Source organism: Monopterus albus, unplaced genomic scaffold (genome assembly GCF_001952655.1).
Source record: "Monopterus albus unplaced genomic scaffold, M_albus_1.0 scaffold271.1, whole genome shotgun sequence".
Taxonomy (NCBI): domain Eukaryota; kingdom Metazoa; phylum Chordata; class Actinopteri; order Synbranchiformes; family Synbranchidae; genus Monopterus; species Monopterus albus.
The window spans coordinates 29568-48410 of NW_018128151.1; the positions used below are offsets into that span (position 1 = coordinate 29568).

Sequence of the window (18843 nt, forward strand, 5' to 3'; positions counted from 1 at the left end):
CTGAGAGCCCTCCCAGGGATGTTGTCCGGTCCTGCCACTTTGCGGGGTTGGTCTTCCTCAGGACTTTTCGTACCTGGCCTGGTGAGACAGTTAGTGAAGGGGAGGTGGGCGGCTCGGTGGTCTCGGTGTGTGTGTGGCTCCTCTCTGTGCTGTGGCTGGAGGTCTCAAAGCGGGTGTAGATGTTGAGGTCATCTGGCAGGCTGTCTGTGGAGCTGATGATGCTGGTGGTGGTCCTGTAGTCTGTGATGTGCTGCAGGCTTTGCCACATCCGTCCGGAGTCAGCAGTAGAATAGAAGCCATTCAGCTTCTCTCTGTACTGCCTCTTGGCCGCTGTGATGGCTTTCCTCAGTCTGTACTTCACAGCTTTGTACTCCGTCTCATTGCCTGATCTGAATGCATGAGAGCGAGCACGCAGCATGTGACGTACCTGACTGTTTATCCAGGGCTTCTGGTTGGGAAAAAACAGCATGAGATCTTGTCACACCCCTTATATGTTCCAATATGTGAAGTGATGTACAAGTCTAAATCTGGCTATACCCATTCAGTGGACAACTGTGAAACTGTGGGAAATTGACTGAAGGACATACGTTAATAAAGAGCGGCTGCGATTTCTGTGCCTCTTGGTCTCTAGTGACAGGTTTTTGTGAATAGCACATCAGTGAAGTGAGAATACAGAGAGGGTGTTAACAGCATGATCTTAAACCAAATGAAACCTAAGATCTTCCATGACTGATCTCTGCTTCTTAGTGGTACTGAAGCATGTTCCAAAATCTAAACATGACAGATCTGTCAAAAGTGCTGGTGTAACCCAACCGCTGTGATTACACCTGTCACTGCGATTTTTATTTTAAAAAAGTGCATCAAGTGGGATACACACCAAAAAGCCACGCATGATGCATCAATAGGCAGGAGCATTTATGTTTCTCTATCATGACCCACCCTCCCCTCATTCAGAAACTCTTTGGGCTGCTTGCATTTGACTGACAGCTTCTGACTTGGCAAGCATCTGTTCCTCATATCTACATGGATGATTAGTTTGCTGAGATAATCATAGCTCTTTGAGGCGACAGCAACAAGTAAGGTGTAATTATAACATCAGGAAGACAATCAGGACTTGGCTGTCAAAGAGAGCAAAAGTCAAGGATGTAATGACAGTGAGCACCAGGGGCGTGGAGGTGGAAGTGTTGTTGAAGTTGTGAAGGAAGTAAGAAGGTAAAAGAGAGTGGGCACAGACAGAAGAGGACTGGGAGATGGATAAAATATACAGCTGAGAATGGCAGATACAAACAGGGGAATGGGAGGGCAGAGTGTGAAGAAGGCTTTTCAGTCAGAGGAGCCTTAATCTGCCATCTTAAACAATCACAGGGGAATTGGATCGCCTCTGGCTGCCTTTTAAAACCACCAGCTCAACTGTGGTGGCTATACCTCTGCAAACATTCAATGAGAATGTGTGTGGATTTCCACACTACAAGGCACATAACAGGACTGATTCATGTTTGCAAGCTGCTGTGTGTGTTCTTAAAATAGGCTTGCTAATATTTAATATTTTCATTGTAAGTTAATTCTAGCAATTTTCTTGAAGTTGTGGAATTCACAAGACTGAATGGCCAAATTTAAAGTAGCAGAGGTTGCAATGTCTTGTCTTAAATTCCTGGTATTGATCATCTCTTAAAACACTGGATACACTTTTTACAATGCACTAAACAATAAAATCATTTTGTTAGACCCTTCTTACATGATCAAACTAGACTAATTTTGTTTTACAGACTTTCAGTTATACATTTACATTCTCCAAGCTCAAGCCAAAGACAACATTGGGATTGTTTTAATCAATTGTTGTTCCTCAGATTGTTCCTCATAATTAGTTAACTGACATTTTTGTCTAAAATCAGCTCCCCTTTAATTGATGCAGATGGTTTAGTCTTTAAAACAGCAAATAGAAATGAAAAATGCTTATCATACGTTCCCAGAATCTAAGGTCATACCTTGAAATTGTACGACCAACAGTCCAAAATTAACAAATGTTCCATTTACAGTGTTATAATAAAGAGAAAAGTGACAAATCCTCTCATATGAGCATCTGGAAGCAGCGATTATTTGGTATTGTTGTTATACTGATAAAGTAAAGGTTTATTATCATAATTCTAGTCATCATTCTAAGCCAGATCCTGACACATTCCATCTCAAGAACTTTTTTTTGTACAAAATGACTCTTTATTTAAATGATGTGATTAGTGGTATTCTTTGCTTTATGTGAGGTGGTCCACCACCTCTATAAAAGACTCTGGAAAACACTGAAATCATAAGTAACACCATTTCTGAAAACAGTGGGACCCTCCAACAGCCTTATTGCCACTCTACAGGCTGATGCATGGTGAGTGGGAAATAACTGGAAAGTGCCTCCACAGAGTTTTAAGATGTAGCCCCAGGCTGAATCACAAAGTAATCCAGGTAATTACCTCTGAGAGCTCATTATCCACCTGAGAGCTCTCCAGAATGTTCAAGCTACTTTTTAAAATCCGCATCACTTCACGTCATCTACCTTTAACTTTCATCCCACCCTCCATAAAGACACCGTACAGCTGGTGTAGTTCATCTTCCTCTAATTAATTATGAGGCTGTGGGAGTAATCGATACACTGAGTAGACGGTGCATCAATGTAATATACACCTTGCGACTGTGCTGGTGGTGTTCATGGGCATTTTGCTTCAGCAGCAATCCTTGATATTGGCACAGGATGAGTCATGAGCCTTTTAGCATCTTGTTATCCTAGTTGGGTGTAAATCAGTGCCATGCTGTTCTTTATTAAAAGAAAGGACTGGAGGCATGAAGAGTGGAGTTGGTGTTAAACTCATGACAAAGTAGTTTGTCTGTAATAGCAGCTAGGTAGACAGCATGCAATCTACCAATCTGACCATGATTTGTCCCTAAACGGTGGTAATAAAACCTGTTTGATTTAGTGCTCAAACGGTCACTGTAGTATTGTTGCAGAGCGTTCCTCAGAGATCACATCAGTTATCAGTCAAATGGTTTTAATCAACTTGTTGATAAAATTTCACTTTTTGTCATAGACTGATTTATGAGACACTGGGCACAGGCATGTAAAGCCCCCCCCAGGTCTTCTTCTATTCACACTAAACAAATTTTTATATTAACATTTCTCATTAACACAACAGTATGTTACCTTACTTGAGCTCTTTCTTGACACAAATGGGCATTTTTGGCATGAAAAACTGGTAAAATCAACTGACTACTTCATGTTAAATGCACCATTAAAGTGCATATTGTGCAGTCTTGCCTTCACTTGCCATTATGTACTTTCTTGCCCATATTACTCTGTTACTTCACATTACAAGAATAATAATTGCTTGCTATTGTCAGTGATTGGTCCATTACGTCTTCAGAATTGGCTGTTATATCTTATCAAATGTAAATCATTCAACCAGCTTTCCTGGTTAGTTTTGAGTTGGTGATAGGGGGAACTACCAATATGGCATAGAGTTAAAGAGAGACTTTTAGGAATTTGTTGCTTTATCGGGCTTTTGCACAGCAGCCAGGAGGCACAATAACAGAAGCGCAGTAATACGTAAGTTGAAATGAAAAATGTGAAATTACATTTTATCTGTATTGTTTCCATATACTGTAGCTAATGAATTGGCTTCATTTGAAACCATATTTGTGTAAAGCAGTAACCTCAGCGCTCTTATCAGAGGCAGAGCAGGTGGTCACACTGAGCCAGACAGCAGCCTGCTACACAGTACAAGCACTACAGACTGTGAACAACAACCCACGTGAGCTTTACTAAAGTCGCCTTCTCATCTAACTTAGGAGCATAAACACCCGTCGTCGTGTTTTGTTTAACGAGCCACCAAACATTCACTGGGCAAAAGTTCACTGCTAAGGTCAGTTTGCAGTCTAGCTAGCAAATTAGTAGCTCAGCCTCAGTTTGGTTTGATGCTTATGTGCTCCTTGCTCTTCGATACTCTTTGTAACACTCACTGCCCTAGGCTTGTATGACTAGAAATGCACTGATTGCAATTTTCTCAGCCAATTCCTTTTTTTTTTTTTTGAAGCCGATTCCCATTTTCTTTTTAAGAACTACAATTAACAGGATACACAGATTTTTTTTGTAATGACGAATTAAGTTCTAATAAAAATAAAACATTGTATTAAAATTTTACATTTCTGTCTTTCTCACTCTTTTTTTATAAACCTCCAACTTAGTTTGAAGTACATTATTTGTACTTTTTCAAATATAAACAGGGGCAGCAGGTAATAAAAACAGACGAATGTCTGTTACAAATTTGATCTGCACAGAATCGGAAATTGGCCGGTCACCTGTCAAGGCTGATCACACTGAAAACCAGTCATTTACATTCTCTGCCAACAAAGGCACAGAAATGAAGGTTTTTGATCTTTCCCACGACGTGTTCTCCCTTTATTGAAGTAAAAAAAAAAAATTAGACAATAAATAATAGACATGGACATTAGTTTTTATTGCAAAACTGCCGTTTCAGCTGGACTTTAAAAATTATATACATTATGCATTAATGATCTATTTGATCACATATGAAGCATAGAAAAACAAAGTTACTAAATGCCTTATACACCATACATAAATAACTACAAAGTGCACTGGAGGACAAATTGTGGTTAAAGTGTCTTGTGTCTACAGATGGCTGAACACCATGAACTACTGGTATTACACTCAGCAACTCACCCATGATTTTTATCCCCTAACTATTGATATCGACCTCCAAAAGCATGTATTTGTCAGGTTCTAGCTTTTTTTTTTTTTTGGCATTTGTGAGGTTGTCAGTCTCCTTCTAGCTCATTTCATTACACACACCCACAGATCAGATGCTATGTCAGAGGCTTAACTCAGTTAAATGCCCCCAAACTGATGCTAGGATTTATACTGACAAGTGCAAGTTATTCTTTTTAAAGATAATTTCATCATGTTATTTTCCACCACCAATTTTCTTGCAGTTAGCATTTTTTTTGTTTGTGCATTCATTTTCTTCCTTCTTATTTCCCATTTTTTGGATTTTTGGTGTAAATTCTATTGTAAAACTGTGAGCACCTCCTCATCCAATGCCGTGCTAAGGGATTTACCGTACTCTCCCATACACACACACACACACACACACACACACTCTGTCTCTCTCTCTTTCTCTCAAACACACAAACACAAGTTTTCAGTATTTCCTGGAGCATTAGTAGAGGAAACAAACTGAGGCACAATGATTCCTGTTTTTATCTACATTCACAAAGCTAAAAACTGGAAGATTTTACTGAAAATGTGTTTTCACACATATATATATATATAATAAATTGTGATAATGGGCTACAACTGCAGACTGTCTCTGTAAACATTAATGGAGTTTTCTATCTAAGAGCGAGCATGTTGTGTTTAAAAAGAACCAGAAGAGCTGGTAAACAGCAATAGCACATTAACTGGCCCAGCAAAAGCCTCTGTTGAAGATCAGTTTATGCTTCTGCGTTGATTCTATGGTGTAGGTAATGCGTGGCCTTGCACCCTATGCTGTATCCATTGCCATAGCATGATATGCACCTCCCCAGAGATGTAACTGCACGTCATGGCCATGCAGACCACAACAACAGTGATTAGTTGCATCTCATTTCCTTGGTAATGTCTCAGTGGCCGGAGAAGCACAGAGAATCCCCCCTCATTCTGCCTCAGTTGTTTCAGTGGTCGTACAGACCATCTCCTCAGACATCTTCTCTCTTACCTGTGTTCTCAAAATAATTGCTGTTCAAAGTCTGTCATTTTTAACTCCAACATGAGCTGCTCAGTTTCAGTTGCCATTGTAAGTGGTGAAGAAGCACAACACAGTGGTGTAGGCGCACCACCTGCAACTAGCGTTTTGGTGGTATAATTGCAGAGTGACACACATACCAGTGCACAAGTATAGATGCTCACAATATCGTAGGCCACTTGCATAGCCTACTGTGTAAGCTATACTTAGATTCAACACAGAAGCATAAATCAGGCTTTAATTATGAGAATTTACTCTGAAGTAGCCTCACCAAACTCTTTGTCATTCCAAGACATGCAATGACAAAAATTTGTGGTTTTAGTGGGAGCATCTGTTGTTGCTGTATGCTGTTGTTTGTCAAGCAATAATTTTAGAACTACATCTGAAGTTAAAATGTGCAATTTTTTTTTTACATTTCTCTTCATATGCTATTTTATTTATTGTGTTTATTCTTTACAAGGACGCATGCAACTAACCATCGTCCCACTCAGCCGACTGATGCAGTGCATGTGGGGCTTCTAGCTAAAGGCTAATTTGCAGCCCCTATCCCTGGTTAGGCTTTTAAAAACAGCTTCAAACATTATAGAACAAAACCAGCTTAAACCAGGACAAATGAAACCAAGTGTAACAAACTGGCCTACACTGTTCAATGTTCCCATCTTTATAGTTTAAAACACTGTTTTACCTTTGTAGAAAAGACTCTGAATTCTGATTGTGATTTTAAATCTGGTTCAACAGAAACATGATTGACCAAAAGTAGTCCTGTACCACTGAACCCTGTACTTCCACCTTACTACCACTCTAGTCTTGACACCTTCGCTATTATATCTTTGCACATAAATATTCTTTTGATGAAAGAAAACTTTTTACACAAAAACCTTTTACTAGTTACGCAAACAAGTAACACAATATGTTAATCAGTGACCTTTAGAGATGTTGGTAAGGGGTTTTTCTCTGTTTGGTTGGAGTCAGACTGGCTGCTTCCCCTCCCTGCAGTTTTGCTAAGCTAGGCTAGTCATGTCCTGGCTCCAACTCCATATTCAGTGTATGACATGTTCTTCTCATCTCACTAATGGAAATAAAGTCTGTCCATCCATTAGCTCTACCACTTGTCGTGTAGAGGGTCACAGGTGTGCTGGAACTGATCACTTTTGGAAATAAAGTAATTAGTGTGTTGGTACATGTTGCCGTCCCTGGTAGGCTAGTGGTTAAGGTGCAGCGCTCTCGCCGCTGCGGCCCAGGTTCGAGTCAAGGTTGCGTCAGGAAGGGCATCCAGCGTAAAACACGTGCCACATGTCAACATGCGAGTCGTCAGTGTGACGATTCACTGTGGCGACCCCTAAACGAGAAAAGCCGAAAGTGACTTTCTTAATGTGTTGGTACATGTTAACTTCAGTCTATTTTTAAACGATCCCCTGCTTCCAGTCTTTATGATGAGCAAGGCTAATAATGTCCTGACTCTTGCTCTATAGGTAATGTAAACATATTGTTGACACCAGTCTACTTATTCCACTCTTGTATAGAAAGCAAATGTCTGTTTCCCCAAATGTCTGTTTAAATAGTTTTTCCTCTCATCTGTCCTGAAAGTCCTTCTCATTTCTTCCTTGCCCAGGGCGAGTCTCTTTCTTCTCCTCTGGCTCAGAGAACCTCCACCGTGTGGAGAAGGTGACATGGGGCACGCGCTATGCCATCACTGTGTCTTTCTCCTGCGACCCTGCACATGCTATCTCTGACCCCACCCTGCCCTGAGGGATCCATGGGCGATGATGCTGATCACTGGCTCGGACAAACCCTGCAGCAAAGGGGGGTGGGAGGGAAGGACAAACAAAAAGACAAGGAAGGAGGAGAAGGGGAAAAAGTCAGTTTATATGGAGGGTTTACTCAGACATTAGTGTAGCGTAGTCACAGTCGATATCTGTAATTTTCTTTTCAGATATTGGCTTGTTGGTTCTTATTGATTGTGCTACAGAAAAAAAACATGTCCATCCTCTCTTTGGTAGAGGTGTTTTTATTATTTCTTACTGACCCTCCTGTTTTTATCTAGTTTTCTGTCGGTTTTTTTCTATCTAGTAATAGGCATGTGTGGTTCCCTGCACATGTGCACCATCTGCTCTTCTTGATCACCTGGGGGACAGCCTAAGCAGAAATGGCTTCTTGATTGAAAAGAGTTGCAAAGAGGCCAAAATGGTGTTGGATGTTTTCTGTGTCTTGTTGTGTCTTTTATTTTAAGGAGAGCGGTCGGTTTTGGAGAAGAGAGAAGTCTAATGAATCACCTACAAAATGAGCCTTTCATCGCAAAATCCCCACTCATACTTGTCCCCACCCATGGTCCAGGAAGTGTTTTCTTCTAAGAAGAACCCTCTCCTTGTCTAACAGAGATTGTTCTTTCCAGTGTGTTACCTTTTACTTCAGTGTGGTTGGAGAGGATGGGTTTAAATAAAATACTGACAGGACCTGAGATGTTCTTTTCTCTTTGATTATTCCTGTTTCTTTTCAAAAATCTTAAATATGAAGAATCCAGCACTGTTATGTTCAGGTAAATATTTAATTTTCATTAACTATCATTCTTGTGTATCTCTGTTGATTGCTACTGGTCTTATCTGTGCTTCCTTTATGAGTCAGACACTTGAGGAACTGCCTGACTGATCAAACACTATCATCACTTCAGGAAATCATCACACTTGCCTTTCGTATTTTCTGCACAGCTGCTCAGAACAAACGAGTCTCTACTGTCAATTTAACCTAATGGGTTCTGGAGTTTGAGCCATGAAATCATTGGGTGTGGATTATATATGCCAAAAGGTCATTTCAGTCTTTACCTCGTGAAATGTTGATGGAAGTTTGTTTGACAATAATTAATGGCACTTTCCTTAGGACTTTTGTCAAAGTAACATTTAATTCTTTTTAATAGCTAATGCGGTAAATGATTTTCATATGATTGTGTATATAAAGCAGTATTCATGGTTTTGTTTTTGACCACTTGGAATTAGTGGGACAAGATGAAATATTACATGAGCAAGTTATCACCCTGTAAAGTTGATATAGTGAACTTGTTAGCCAACATTTACATGTTCAGCAGACATGCAGGAACACTGAGGGACATTAAAAACAAGCTAATTGCTGAATTCTTCAACGTGTTCTGTTTGCTGTGTTGGATTTATCAGAGTTTTGCTGTTCAAAACAGCTGCCTTTCACAGGGAGAAGCACACTTGCAGAGTTGTGGGCTCTAAAACCAAAACAGTGCACAGAAAGACACTGAGGTCCACACATGCATGGGTATTTTAAAAACGTAGATTTCCAGTGGGCTCCATTTGGCCTTTCATCCACATGCAAACAGCGTTTTAGGTCACTGAAAACTGAGTTTTTGGAAAACGCCATCCAGGGTGAATACATTTAAAAACCCTATTTTCAGTCTTAATGTGTGGACAGGAAAAACTGAGTCTTTGGCTTGTCATGCGAGTGTGTGCCGGTATGTGCTTGACATTAGTGTGAAATATTATTTCGTTTATCAGGCGACATTGTGCAGTGGTGGACATAGCTAAACTAGTGATGGTAGTAACATTGTTAACCTGGCTTTTAGTGTGCTTACAAATACACACACTCGCCTACTATTTTGAGGAATGGAAGTAACAGAATGTGCTATCGAGATCACTACTACGCTCAGCAACACTCTCACATTGATCTGTTATACAGACCCCAGTGCCAGTGCATCCCATAACCTTTTTCAGACTTCTGATTGACCAGCATGACTGTATGGTTAAGGTTATATTGCCAGTTGTTGGCTTGACATACTCTTGACAGCATGTTGTGTTTTCATGTCGTCACAGATTTTTTTTACAGCTGTATATGTGGATGGGAGGGAAAAGTTCATTTTCTAAAAATACCCATGTACATGCAGACCATACTTCTACAGACCATGCCTAAGAGCTAAAGGGAACTGTAGTGTCAGGTTTCACTGCACGTAACCCCTTTCACATTAAACAGTAATTTGACCAGTAGTTAATATAAAAATAATGATTAATGTAGCTTTAAATCTACATAAGTAACACTGACAAATGCAGACTTAATATTCACTGCGATTGATTACACAACTTAAGTTCTAAGAGTTTGCTAACATGACAAAAATGGTCAGAAAAAAGTTATACATGCATGATGTGTAGGAGCTAACGCTTGGAAAAACACTGGTTAAAATAACCTTGCTGCACAAATGTAGGAACTTTATATCCACTGCAAATACACTGCTGTGCCCACGGCCTCGGCTCCAGAGGGATCAACTGTCACATTCAGTGGTGTTAAGAGAAAGATAGCAGTAGGCCTGTATGTGGAGGAGGGCTGTGTGGGAGGAAGACTAGTTTTTGTGAAACAAGCATGTTTTGTGTGTGTGTGTGTCTGTCTGTGTCTCAGTCTGACAAGGTCATTCACAGCTGTCACGTGTTGCAGCACCTTGTTCAACATTGTTAATCCACTTGGATAATGAGCAGACACATTAAGCCAGTGCAAAGTTTTTCCATCAAATGAGTCATTGATCTCCTTTAATGTTCAAAGCAAATGCACTGTAAAAAAGCAGACAATCATTTTGCTGGGCTTGTGTGACACATTGATCGTCCAGATTAGAGGATTCTTTAAAGGTCTAAACCTCAAAGGATATTGTTTGCCTTATTTACTGAACCATCTTTTATGCTGTCGAGATTAGTGATTTATACAGATTTGTAGTGCTGCAGTCAGTCAGGAAGGCCCTTTAAATTATCTGAGAATTGGAAAGTAAATTGTTTGCTAAACCCTGGCCTTCTTACTTAGTTGTTGGTGACATAATATATGCTCATATTGCACATAAAACATTTGGCAGTGTATTACAAGTTAGCTGAGGTAGGTTTGTTATACTGCAACTTTCAAAGGCTTATTTGTTGTGACAGTGACAAAGACTGACCAAATTTTCTGGTGTGATTTGAATTTATTTATTTGGGGGGCTGAGGTAGATGACTTTGTACATCTGGAAAGAAATCTACACATCTCCATGAGACGGGATGATATCAATAGGGTTACAGCCTGTGTTGATGTATTTCATAAATAACATTAGCAGAGATGTACACTGCTTTTATGGTGTTATTGTTTTCGTGTTAGCAGATAATGTGAGGACAGTAGCTATTAATAGTTAGTAACCCTGACAGGGTTATTTTTAGCTCTCGCCAGTGGGTAAAAGCCAGTCTGGTATTCACTCTTGTCTGGTTTCTTGCTCTGTCTTTTGCTCTTCTTCCTGGCTGTGGATGGGCTCTGGTGATGCCTACTATATACTGCTACATGTGTGCTTTGGTCTTGTTGCACAGCTTGCTCACAGTCACAGTATGCAATTGTCATAAGTTAGTAAGTCTGAATTTTATGTCCAAACTCCCGAGGACAGGAGGACACCTCTCAGTGTCCGACTGGAACACTGACGTCCTTGCTGACAGCTCTGCTCTGAACAAGATGTAGCTGCCTGCTAAGGAGAGTTAGCTCGGTCTTCTAGCAGGTCCTCAGCTCCAAAAACATGAGAGCAAATTTCCATATTGGGATTACTTGGATAGACTGACCAAAGTTACAGTTAAAGTTCTCTCTTATTATATTCTTATATATTTTATTATACTGCTGCATTTGCTGCTTAAAGTGCCTTAGATTTTGTGTTACTTATTTATCTACTTTATATTTCATTTGTATTTTGTGGCATTCATGTGGACAGCAAAGTAAGAATTTCATTGTACAGGGAAACACGTTTCCTAACTGTGCATATGACAAATAAACACTTTGACCTTGACATGATGCAATAACAGATGATCCAGGCACAGTGGCAATAGCAGAGATGCCATTCACTTTAGTATAAGTAAGCTGTTATTTTGCAGTGTAAAAAGTTTACATACTGTATGGTTGCTTTAATAGAAACTGATATCCCACTAATAGATGGAGGCTAAAACTGTATGTATCAGGGATACAGTCGGTATCTACAAACTGATAATCTATAGAAACACAGAAATAAATAAATGGCATTGTTCTTGTACTCAAGTATTAATCCTTGTATCAGAAGTAATATGAAAAGGGAAAACTTGTATTTCATTCTACACACATTTTTTGGCTGCAAAGCTCAAATAATTAATAAGAAAAGAAAACATAAGATAACATAAAAAGGTTACTTTTATGCTTTAGTGTTTTTATTTTCAAATCGCATGTTTTCACTATTAACATTACAAAAGAAAAGTCTGATTTTTACATATTTTACACCCCTGCTAAATCTAATCCGCACTGTTAGCTGTACATGCTAATGGTTGCAGTTTATGTTAGACGAGTTTAAGAACACTGTTTAATTTGTTCTTTACACTGTGGCTCTTGTATCTTTGGTTTCGTTTGGTGGTAAACTGTTTTTGAATGTATGATGAAGTCGGTGTGCTTGCCTTGGACTTTTAATGCCTGCCATCAGTATGTATTATGAAGCCTTTGGTATCCAGTATCAGTTTAGGATTTGTTAAGTTAATCTGAACAAATAATGAGGTGGGTACAATGTCTCACTCTCAAAAAGAATCTGTCATTATAACAGCTGTGTAATTAATTTCATTGTGTAACAGATTAACACTGTTATTGTCTTATCCCAGCTGGCTCTGTCACATAACAGCACCCACAAGGCCTAGTCAGGAGTCAGACTCAGCCGGCTTGGCTAATCCCCATTTAATGAAACTCTTGGAAGTGTCTGATTAATATAAGCAGATCACACACAGCAGTAAAGTGCTGGACTGAAGCAGTGGATAGTAGTTCGGTCCCATGAAACTTGAACAGCAAATATAATATCTTGTGTAAAATGTCATTGTAAAGCAAAAACACTGCATAGCAATACATTACATGGTACTTTATACCAAAGAGACGGTACAATATGTGAAAGTGATTGTACAGTATGTAGCCTTGATCTTAACACCCCCCACCTCCCCAAAAAAACTAACTGAAGGATACTTTTTGCGATTTGCCATAAATGTTAATTTCCCCAGAACAGAATAACTTTCTCCACATGGACGCCAAAGTTACCATGTACGTACATGGTAGAAAGCTGATTTTTATTCAAGTCACAAACACAAACACAGTTTTAACCGGAGGTCAAGTGCATGGCTTTTAAAACTCAAAGCACAAAGCTGCTATTAGTTGATTAGATGAACATTTTCAAATTTCAAACAAAGATGATTTGACAGACTCCTCTGGTTGTGTATTAATAACACCTGAAGAGATGACACACTCTGGCACCATGTTCTGTCATTTAAAGGTCACATCCTGCAACTGTGAATATAATTTACAAACACATCTCCAAAGTCAATATATGAAATTTAGCACTGCATAAAACATGAAGATTATTATTCAGTTTTTCAAAACAATTGTACAATTTTTGCCAAAGATGAGAAGCAATAAACCGAGACTTGTTGTGACTGAATATTACAATCTGGTCATGGGGATTGATTGTGTTAACAAGCGGTTTCATATAATTGGTCGGTGAACTTGAAAAGATGCTTGTCAAAGTTCAAATCATTAAAGCTGCTAATGATTGATTAAATCAGTGTTATGTGGATTGCCTAAAAGGACTGACCCAACTCTGCAGTTCCCCTCTGCAGATTTTAGCATAATTCAGTTCAGTGTGTTGTTTTTACAACCTGCAGCTTTAATGCTTTGGTTCACTCAAGTGTTCTCATCAGTGTTGGTTGGGTTAATGTTGCACTCTGTCTGTTAGATGTGTAAATATGTAGGTATTTGCTAAAATGCTCACCATATCAACTTTATAGGGTTGTAATGCACTGACCAGCCACTTTAATAGTCGCACCTGTACGATTGTATGCTATTCACTGCAACACTTCCACCTTAACATCTGTGTTTATGAAGCTCAAAATGTTTGTTTTTCTTGAAATGGTCATAAATGTATAAATTCAACTATATAATTATTATTGAGGTCACAGTTAAAGGTGGTGTTGTGCTGGACTATATTATATTGAGACTTGTTCCTAATATTCTGACCCTCTCAGTATGTAGCTGGGGAGGACAAAAATATATGTAGACACAGCTCTGAATATAAGTTTGGGCTAAATGTACAGCTTTATACAGTATATCCCCAGTCACTATGTGGTGCAAAAATTAGTTTAATTGCTGTTTGTTCCATTGATAAAATGTGGTCTATTTCATATGCTGTATTTTACAAATGAATTCTTCTGCATAGTTTCTCTTCTGGGATTAGTGTTACAATGCAGTAACCAAGAGTAACTTTCTCTGGCTTAGGGATGAGCAGATTTTCTTTGCTCAGGGGAGAAATCCACTAATTCCTCCTGGATTCCTCATGAATCTTACCTGTATAAAGCCATATGTTTCTTAAGTATGTGGAATATGCATGCTGGAAACACTGAAAAGACAGTGTATGGACAAGAGAGAAAAAGAATGACACAGAGGCCATTTTCTCTCATTCATGCTGTGACAGTGTTTGTGAAGCACCAAAAACTGGCTGCAATGAATTTATGTATGAGTTTGTGACATTTGAGATGCATACACACAAAAGTCAAAGTGTACCAATGTGTACAATCCCGCCTGGGATATTGCTTTGAAAATGCCACAGCTCTAGATATCATTCAGATCCTAATTATAAGAAATCGGGCACCAAGGACCTTTTTTCTGTCAATGTGTGTGTTTGGAGAACACAGCAACCGTGTCCTGACATATATAATATTACCATCTGCATACTCACAGTTTGTTTTCATGTCCCTGCCTGATGATGCTAAAGAGGACAGAGAAGCTTTCCAACAGATGGTTGTGCAACCTGGTGAGACTTTTGTGAGTCAGATTAAAGCAAAACAGCTTCCTTTCAGTGCTAGGGGGCATCTTAATTAAAGACCTATCAGTTCTTCTTAAAACATGAGGCGCATTTAAGCATCACTCACTGAGATACCTGCTAAAAGGTAGCTCCTGAACAGATGGACCCATCTCCATCTCTTCTTAATCCCTTAAAATAAGTCTTTCTGGATGCTGAAAAATCAAGTGATCATTTACTGAGCTGGGTGAATGCCTCATAAGCACAAAGGTATGATAAAGTTTCAGCTTTCACAAAGTGTCATCATGCTTCACACAGGTGAGTCCTGTAGGCCACAGTTCAGTCCAGTAAACATTTCTACCAGAGCACTGATTCACCCAACCAACCATTCAATGGCTTCCCTCTTGCGTATTATTTGAAACAATGTGCAGACTTCTACAAGCCAACAACTACAGCTACAACAAAGCCTAGCTGGAAGCACTCTCCATCTGTACTGTAGCTGTTTTTGGCACTGACTTTACCTCAGTAATGGAAGTGTGTTTGCCTTAGTAGGAAGATGCATGCAAATTCAAAGTGATTGGAGATGATGGTGGAGGGTTTTTTTTTTTTGTCATACCAGAGGGCAACTCTGAGGTCCAAATGTGGGCTGAAATCAGTTTCACAGAGCTAAATTAAATGACAAAGCAGAACACCCCATCTCTATCTATCTGTGTAGGACCACAACAGACAGATTATTTTGAGCTTTAGTCAGTAACAGTAAATAAAAAGTGAACTTCTAGCACAGCACCACCCTTGTCCAAGCCTCTATTAGTAAGCGGGCAAAGCTGATCCAAAATCTCCACGTTCATTTCATAACGTTTAGTTTTCATAACTTGATTAATGTAATATTTGTTTGGGCATTTGTACATTATTTATGAACTATATGTGTGAATTGTACAGTTTGTGTGAATTGTCTTAGTTTCAAACACTTTATCATTTTAGTTTGTACTGCGCTTTTATGATTGTTTAACTGATTTTCAGGGTTTTTATTAGATGACAGGGATTGAGGGCAGAGAGAGAAGAGAGATGAGGAATGAGATGCTACAAAGGTCTCCGGTCTTCAGCCAGAGGTGCTGCAATTCATTGTCAGTATTGGCCATCAGTGTGCCCCTTAATCTGTCATACTAAATCCATTGAGTGTTGGATTCATCAAACTCAAAACTGGACAACTTATCCATGTAAACAATAGCACCCCCATTGTTTACATGGCAACCATCCTAAAATTACTGGCCACCCCACTGGCTCCTCTGAAATTCCTCTGTGCTGTATGACCTTTTTAGTGTGCCACCCCAAGATTTTCACTGGCCCCATCTGGCTCCCCCACTAAATAGGTTCTGCAGGCATCCCTGCACTTAAATAATTTGTTTACTTAGTAACATCTTCCTAATTCCTGTATTGCTTTGTTGCTTTGATAGTTGAGGGTCGACTTGTTTGCTGTCTTACTTGGAGTTTGATGGAGGTTTGATATCAGCTCGGTATCTCTCTGTGTTCACCGGTCACACTGCTGCAGGATAAGGTTGAGGTGTGGGGCAGAGAGTAGCCTCAACTAAAAGGGAAATGTGAGCTGCTGGTATGTGTAAATTCAGAATTCTGCTCTTTTTCAGAATTAGAGGGTGTGAGTTTCTGAGGTCAGGACTTCTGGAGAGCTGGGTGCACCCACCGAGGCTTAACTAGCTGCTGATGGATGGTCAGTAAATGCGTCCAAATGGCTGAGCTGCCCACTTGTTAAACACCAGTGTCTTCTATTTGTGCATGTGTGAAATACAAAAAACAACAATAATAATAATAATAATACATGGGTGTGGACAGTTTACAGACACCTTAACAAGTAATGTAATTCATTACAATTGCTGCTGAGTAATTAGTAATGTAATGATTTCTTCAATTAGTAATATGTAATGAGTAATTGATTTCAATTTTCAAATAACTTGCCCAGCAGTGCTGATAAGTGCCACCTGTTCATGAGGAGGTGCACATTCTTGGGATTTGACCATCAGAATAATCAACACCCCTGAAACTGCTATATAAGGCTGCGTGCTCCACTCTGCTAGTCGACAGGTTTCATTCACAAAAATGTTCCCACACTGCTGAGCTTCAAGTCTGTCCTCAGAAATCAGCAGATGGAACGATAGCATAACACGTTAGCAAAATCAGTAGTGGTATTAATGGAAATTGTTTAGAAAAATGTCTAAACACTTATAAAAGATTGTGTTCCTCTGTGGGTCAGAGCAGAACTGTACTGTGACAGAAATAAAATGGGGGTGATTTGACACATGTAAAGTCACATGCCCCTTAAGAACAAACCTCTTCCTATGAATGGTTATTTGATGATGTTTATCAGCCCCTCTTTAAAACCTTAGTAAAATGCAGGAGTCATATAAGGACATTTACCATTTGTGTTTTAAATAGTGCTTTCTGCCAAACAGAACGGTCACGTATACTTTATAAGCCAAGGTCCATATTATCAACCATCCCCACCCCACAGTACCCCAAAAAAGGAAAAAAAGACACTAAGCCACCAGGGACCTGTGCAGTTTTTCCAAAAATAACCCACTTTTAGGTAATCCAGCCTTTTGGTGGGGTGCCATGGGAATCCAATGCCACATTTTTAACCTGCGTCTAACACTGGTGGTTTGGTCTCTGTAACTGGGACCTTGTGTTCACAGCACTGTAGAATCAGTTCCTCCACTGAGGGTGAGAAAGTGAAGAAGGAAGAAGTGTCAGAGCGTTAATGGGGCTCAGAAGGCCACAGGGCGAAAACCGTCAGGCATGAATGGAATAGCAGCTAAGCGTCCCTCTCATTAGAAGGGACTCGTGTCGGTGATACTTGAAAAAAACATATAATGAAAATGGAACAGTGAGAACATATCTAGTCGCCAAGACGTATTTTTACGCACGGTGTGACACCAGCCTGTGCGTCATGGAGAGGTTATTACCTACCTGTGGTTCCAAAAGACTTCTCTTCTCTTTCACACGACTCACTTCAGTGTTCCCATGACCAGATTTTCTGAGTTGAACTCAAACTGATTGCTTGAGGATGCAGACTTCACCCAGGAATAGAGGCTGGGCGGTCGCTGCTTAAACGAGGACGTGTACCTGTAGAAGCTCCTGTGTCTGTTCTTCAGATACTCCCTGTAGTTCTTGGTGAGGAGCGTGTAGAGGAAAGGGTTAATGCAGCTGTTGCTGTATGTGAGGCTCGCTACCAGGTAGTTGATGCAGGTGTGTGTCTGCGAGGCCAGGCTCAGGGGCTTGGTGTGGTACAGAGGCAACAGTTGCCAGATCCAGAACGGCAGGAAGCACGCCCAGAACACCAGCACAATGGTGAAAATCATGATCAGCACTTTCTGTTTAGGTGATCGCTTGCTACCTTTGCTGATCACAGAGTTGCGCTGTGACTCTAAGTAAATGCGAGCTAACCTGACGTACAAGTAACCGATAATGAGCCCCGGTGCCATGATGCTGGTGCCAAACAGAACGGTCACGTATACTTTATAAGCCAAGGGCGCCCAGGTGGGTGCGCACATCCTCTTTACGCCTCCGTCCGGCGTAGTTTTAGTGGTCTGGGCGACCATTATCATCATGGGCACAGTGAGGACCAGAGAAAGCAGCCACACACCCCACGCCAGAGCTTTGCGGTAGCTCTTGGAACGTCTCACTGTGTCCAGCGGCTTGGTGACAGCCAAGTAGCGTTCCATGCACATGACGGTGAGGGTGAAGATGCTGGCGTGCATGGTGAGGAGGTCCAGGCTGAGCAGGATGCGGCAGCCCACATCCCCAAAGTACCAGTCCTTCAGGAAGTAAGTGGACACCACGAAGGGGATGGTGGAGAGGTAGAGAAGGTCCGCCAGGGCCAGGTTGATGATGGAGATGTACATGGAAGTGGCGAAGCGGATCGAGTGACACATCACCACCAGTGTGTAGACATTCCCCGACACTCCAATTATGTAGACAACGGAAAGGAGCGTCCCGAAAGTAGAGGTGATAACGAGTTCATTATCCACAGTCTGGGAACCGCCGCCGCCAATCCGCGGCGGACTCGGGTTTAAATTAATAGATTTGTTATTCATTGCGCGTTCGGATGCTCGCCTCCTGTTGTTTCTTGTTTTGCTCCGTTCCCCTGGAGAGTGCTGGAGAAGTTTAGAAAGATGTGCGCTGACACAGGTTGAATCTTGCTTATCCGCCTCTCCGCTCTCTGCCTGCTGCTCTTTGCTCCTGACGTCACCACAGCCA

At 40.5% G+C, this 18843-nt stretch overlaps 2 protein-coding genes across 3 annotated transcripts in view; one reads left to right on the forward strand and one right to left on the reverse strand.

Annotated features, from left to right (window-relative positions):
- ogfod3 (2-oxoglutarate and iron dependent oxygenase domain containing 3) overlaps positions 1 to 8238 on the forward strand; it is a 24993-nt gene extending 16755 nt beyond the window's left edge. For both annotated transcript variants that reach the window (XM_020621998.1, XM_020621997.1), the window contains exon 9: positions 7393 to 8238. In XM_020621998.1, coding sequence (XP_020477654.1) covers positions 7393 to 7529 — 137 coding nt within the window. In that variant the 3' untranslated portion in view covers positions 7530 to 8238. The remainder of the gene's footprint in view (positions 1 to 7392) is intronic.
- A 9321-nt stretch (positions 8239 to 17559) lies between these two features.
- On the reverse strand, positions 17560 to 18713 carry LOC109972853 (urotensin-2 receptor). The gene has a single exon (XM_020622041.1). The coding sequence runs from the start codon at positions 18678 to 18680 to the stop codon at positions 17592 to 17594; it is 1089 nt and encodes a 362-aa protein (XP_020477697.1). The 5' UTR covers positions 18681 to 18713; the 3' UTR covers positions 17560 to 17591.
- Positions 18714 to 18843: the final 130 nt, after the last annotated feature.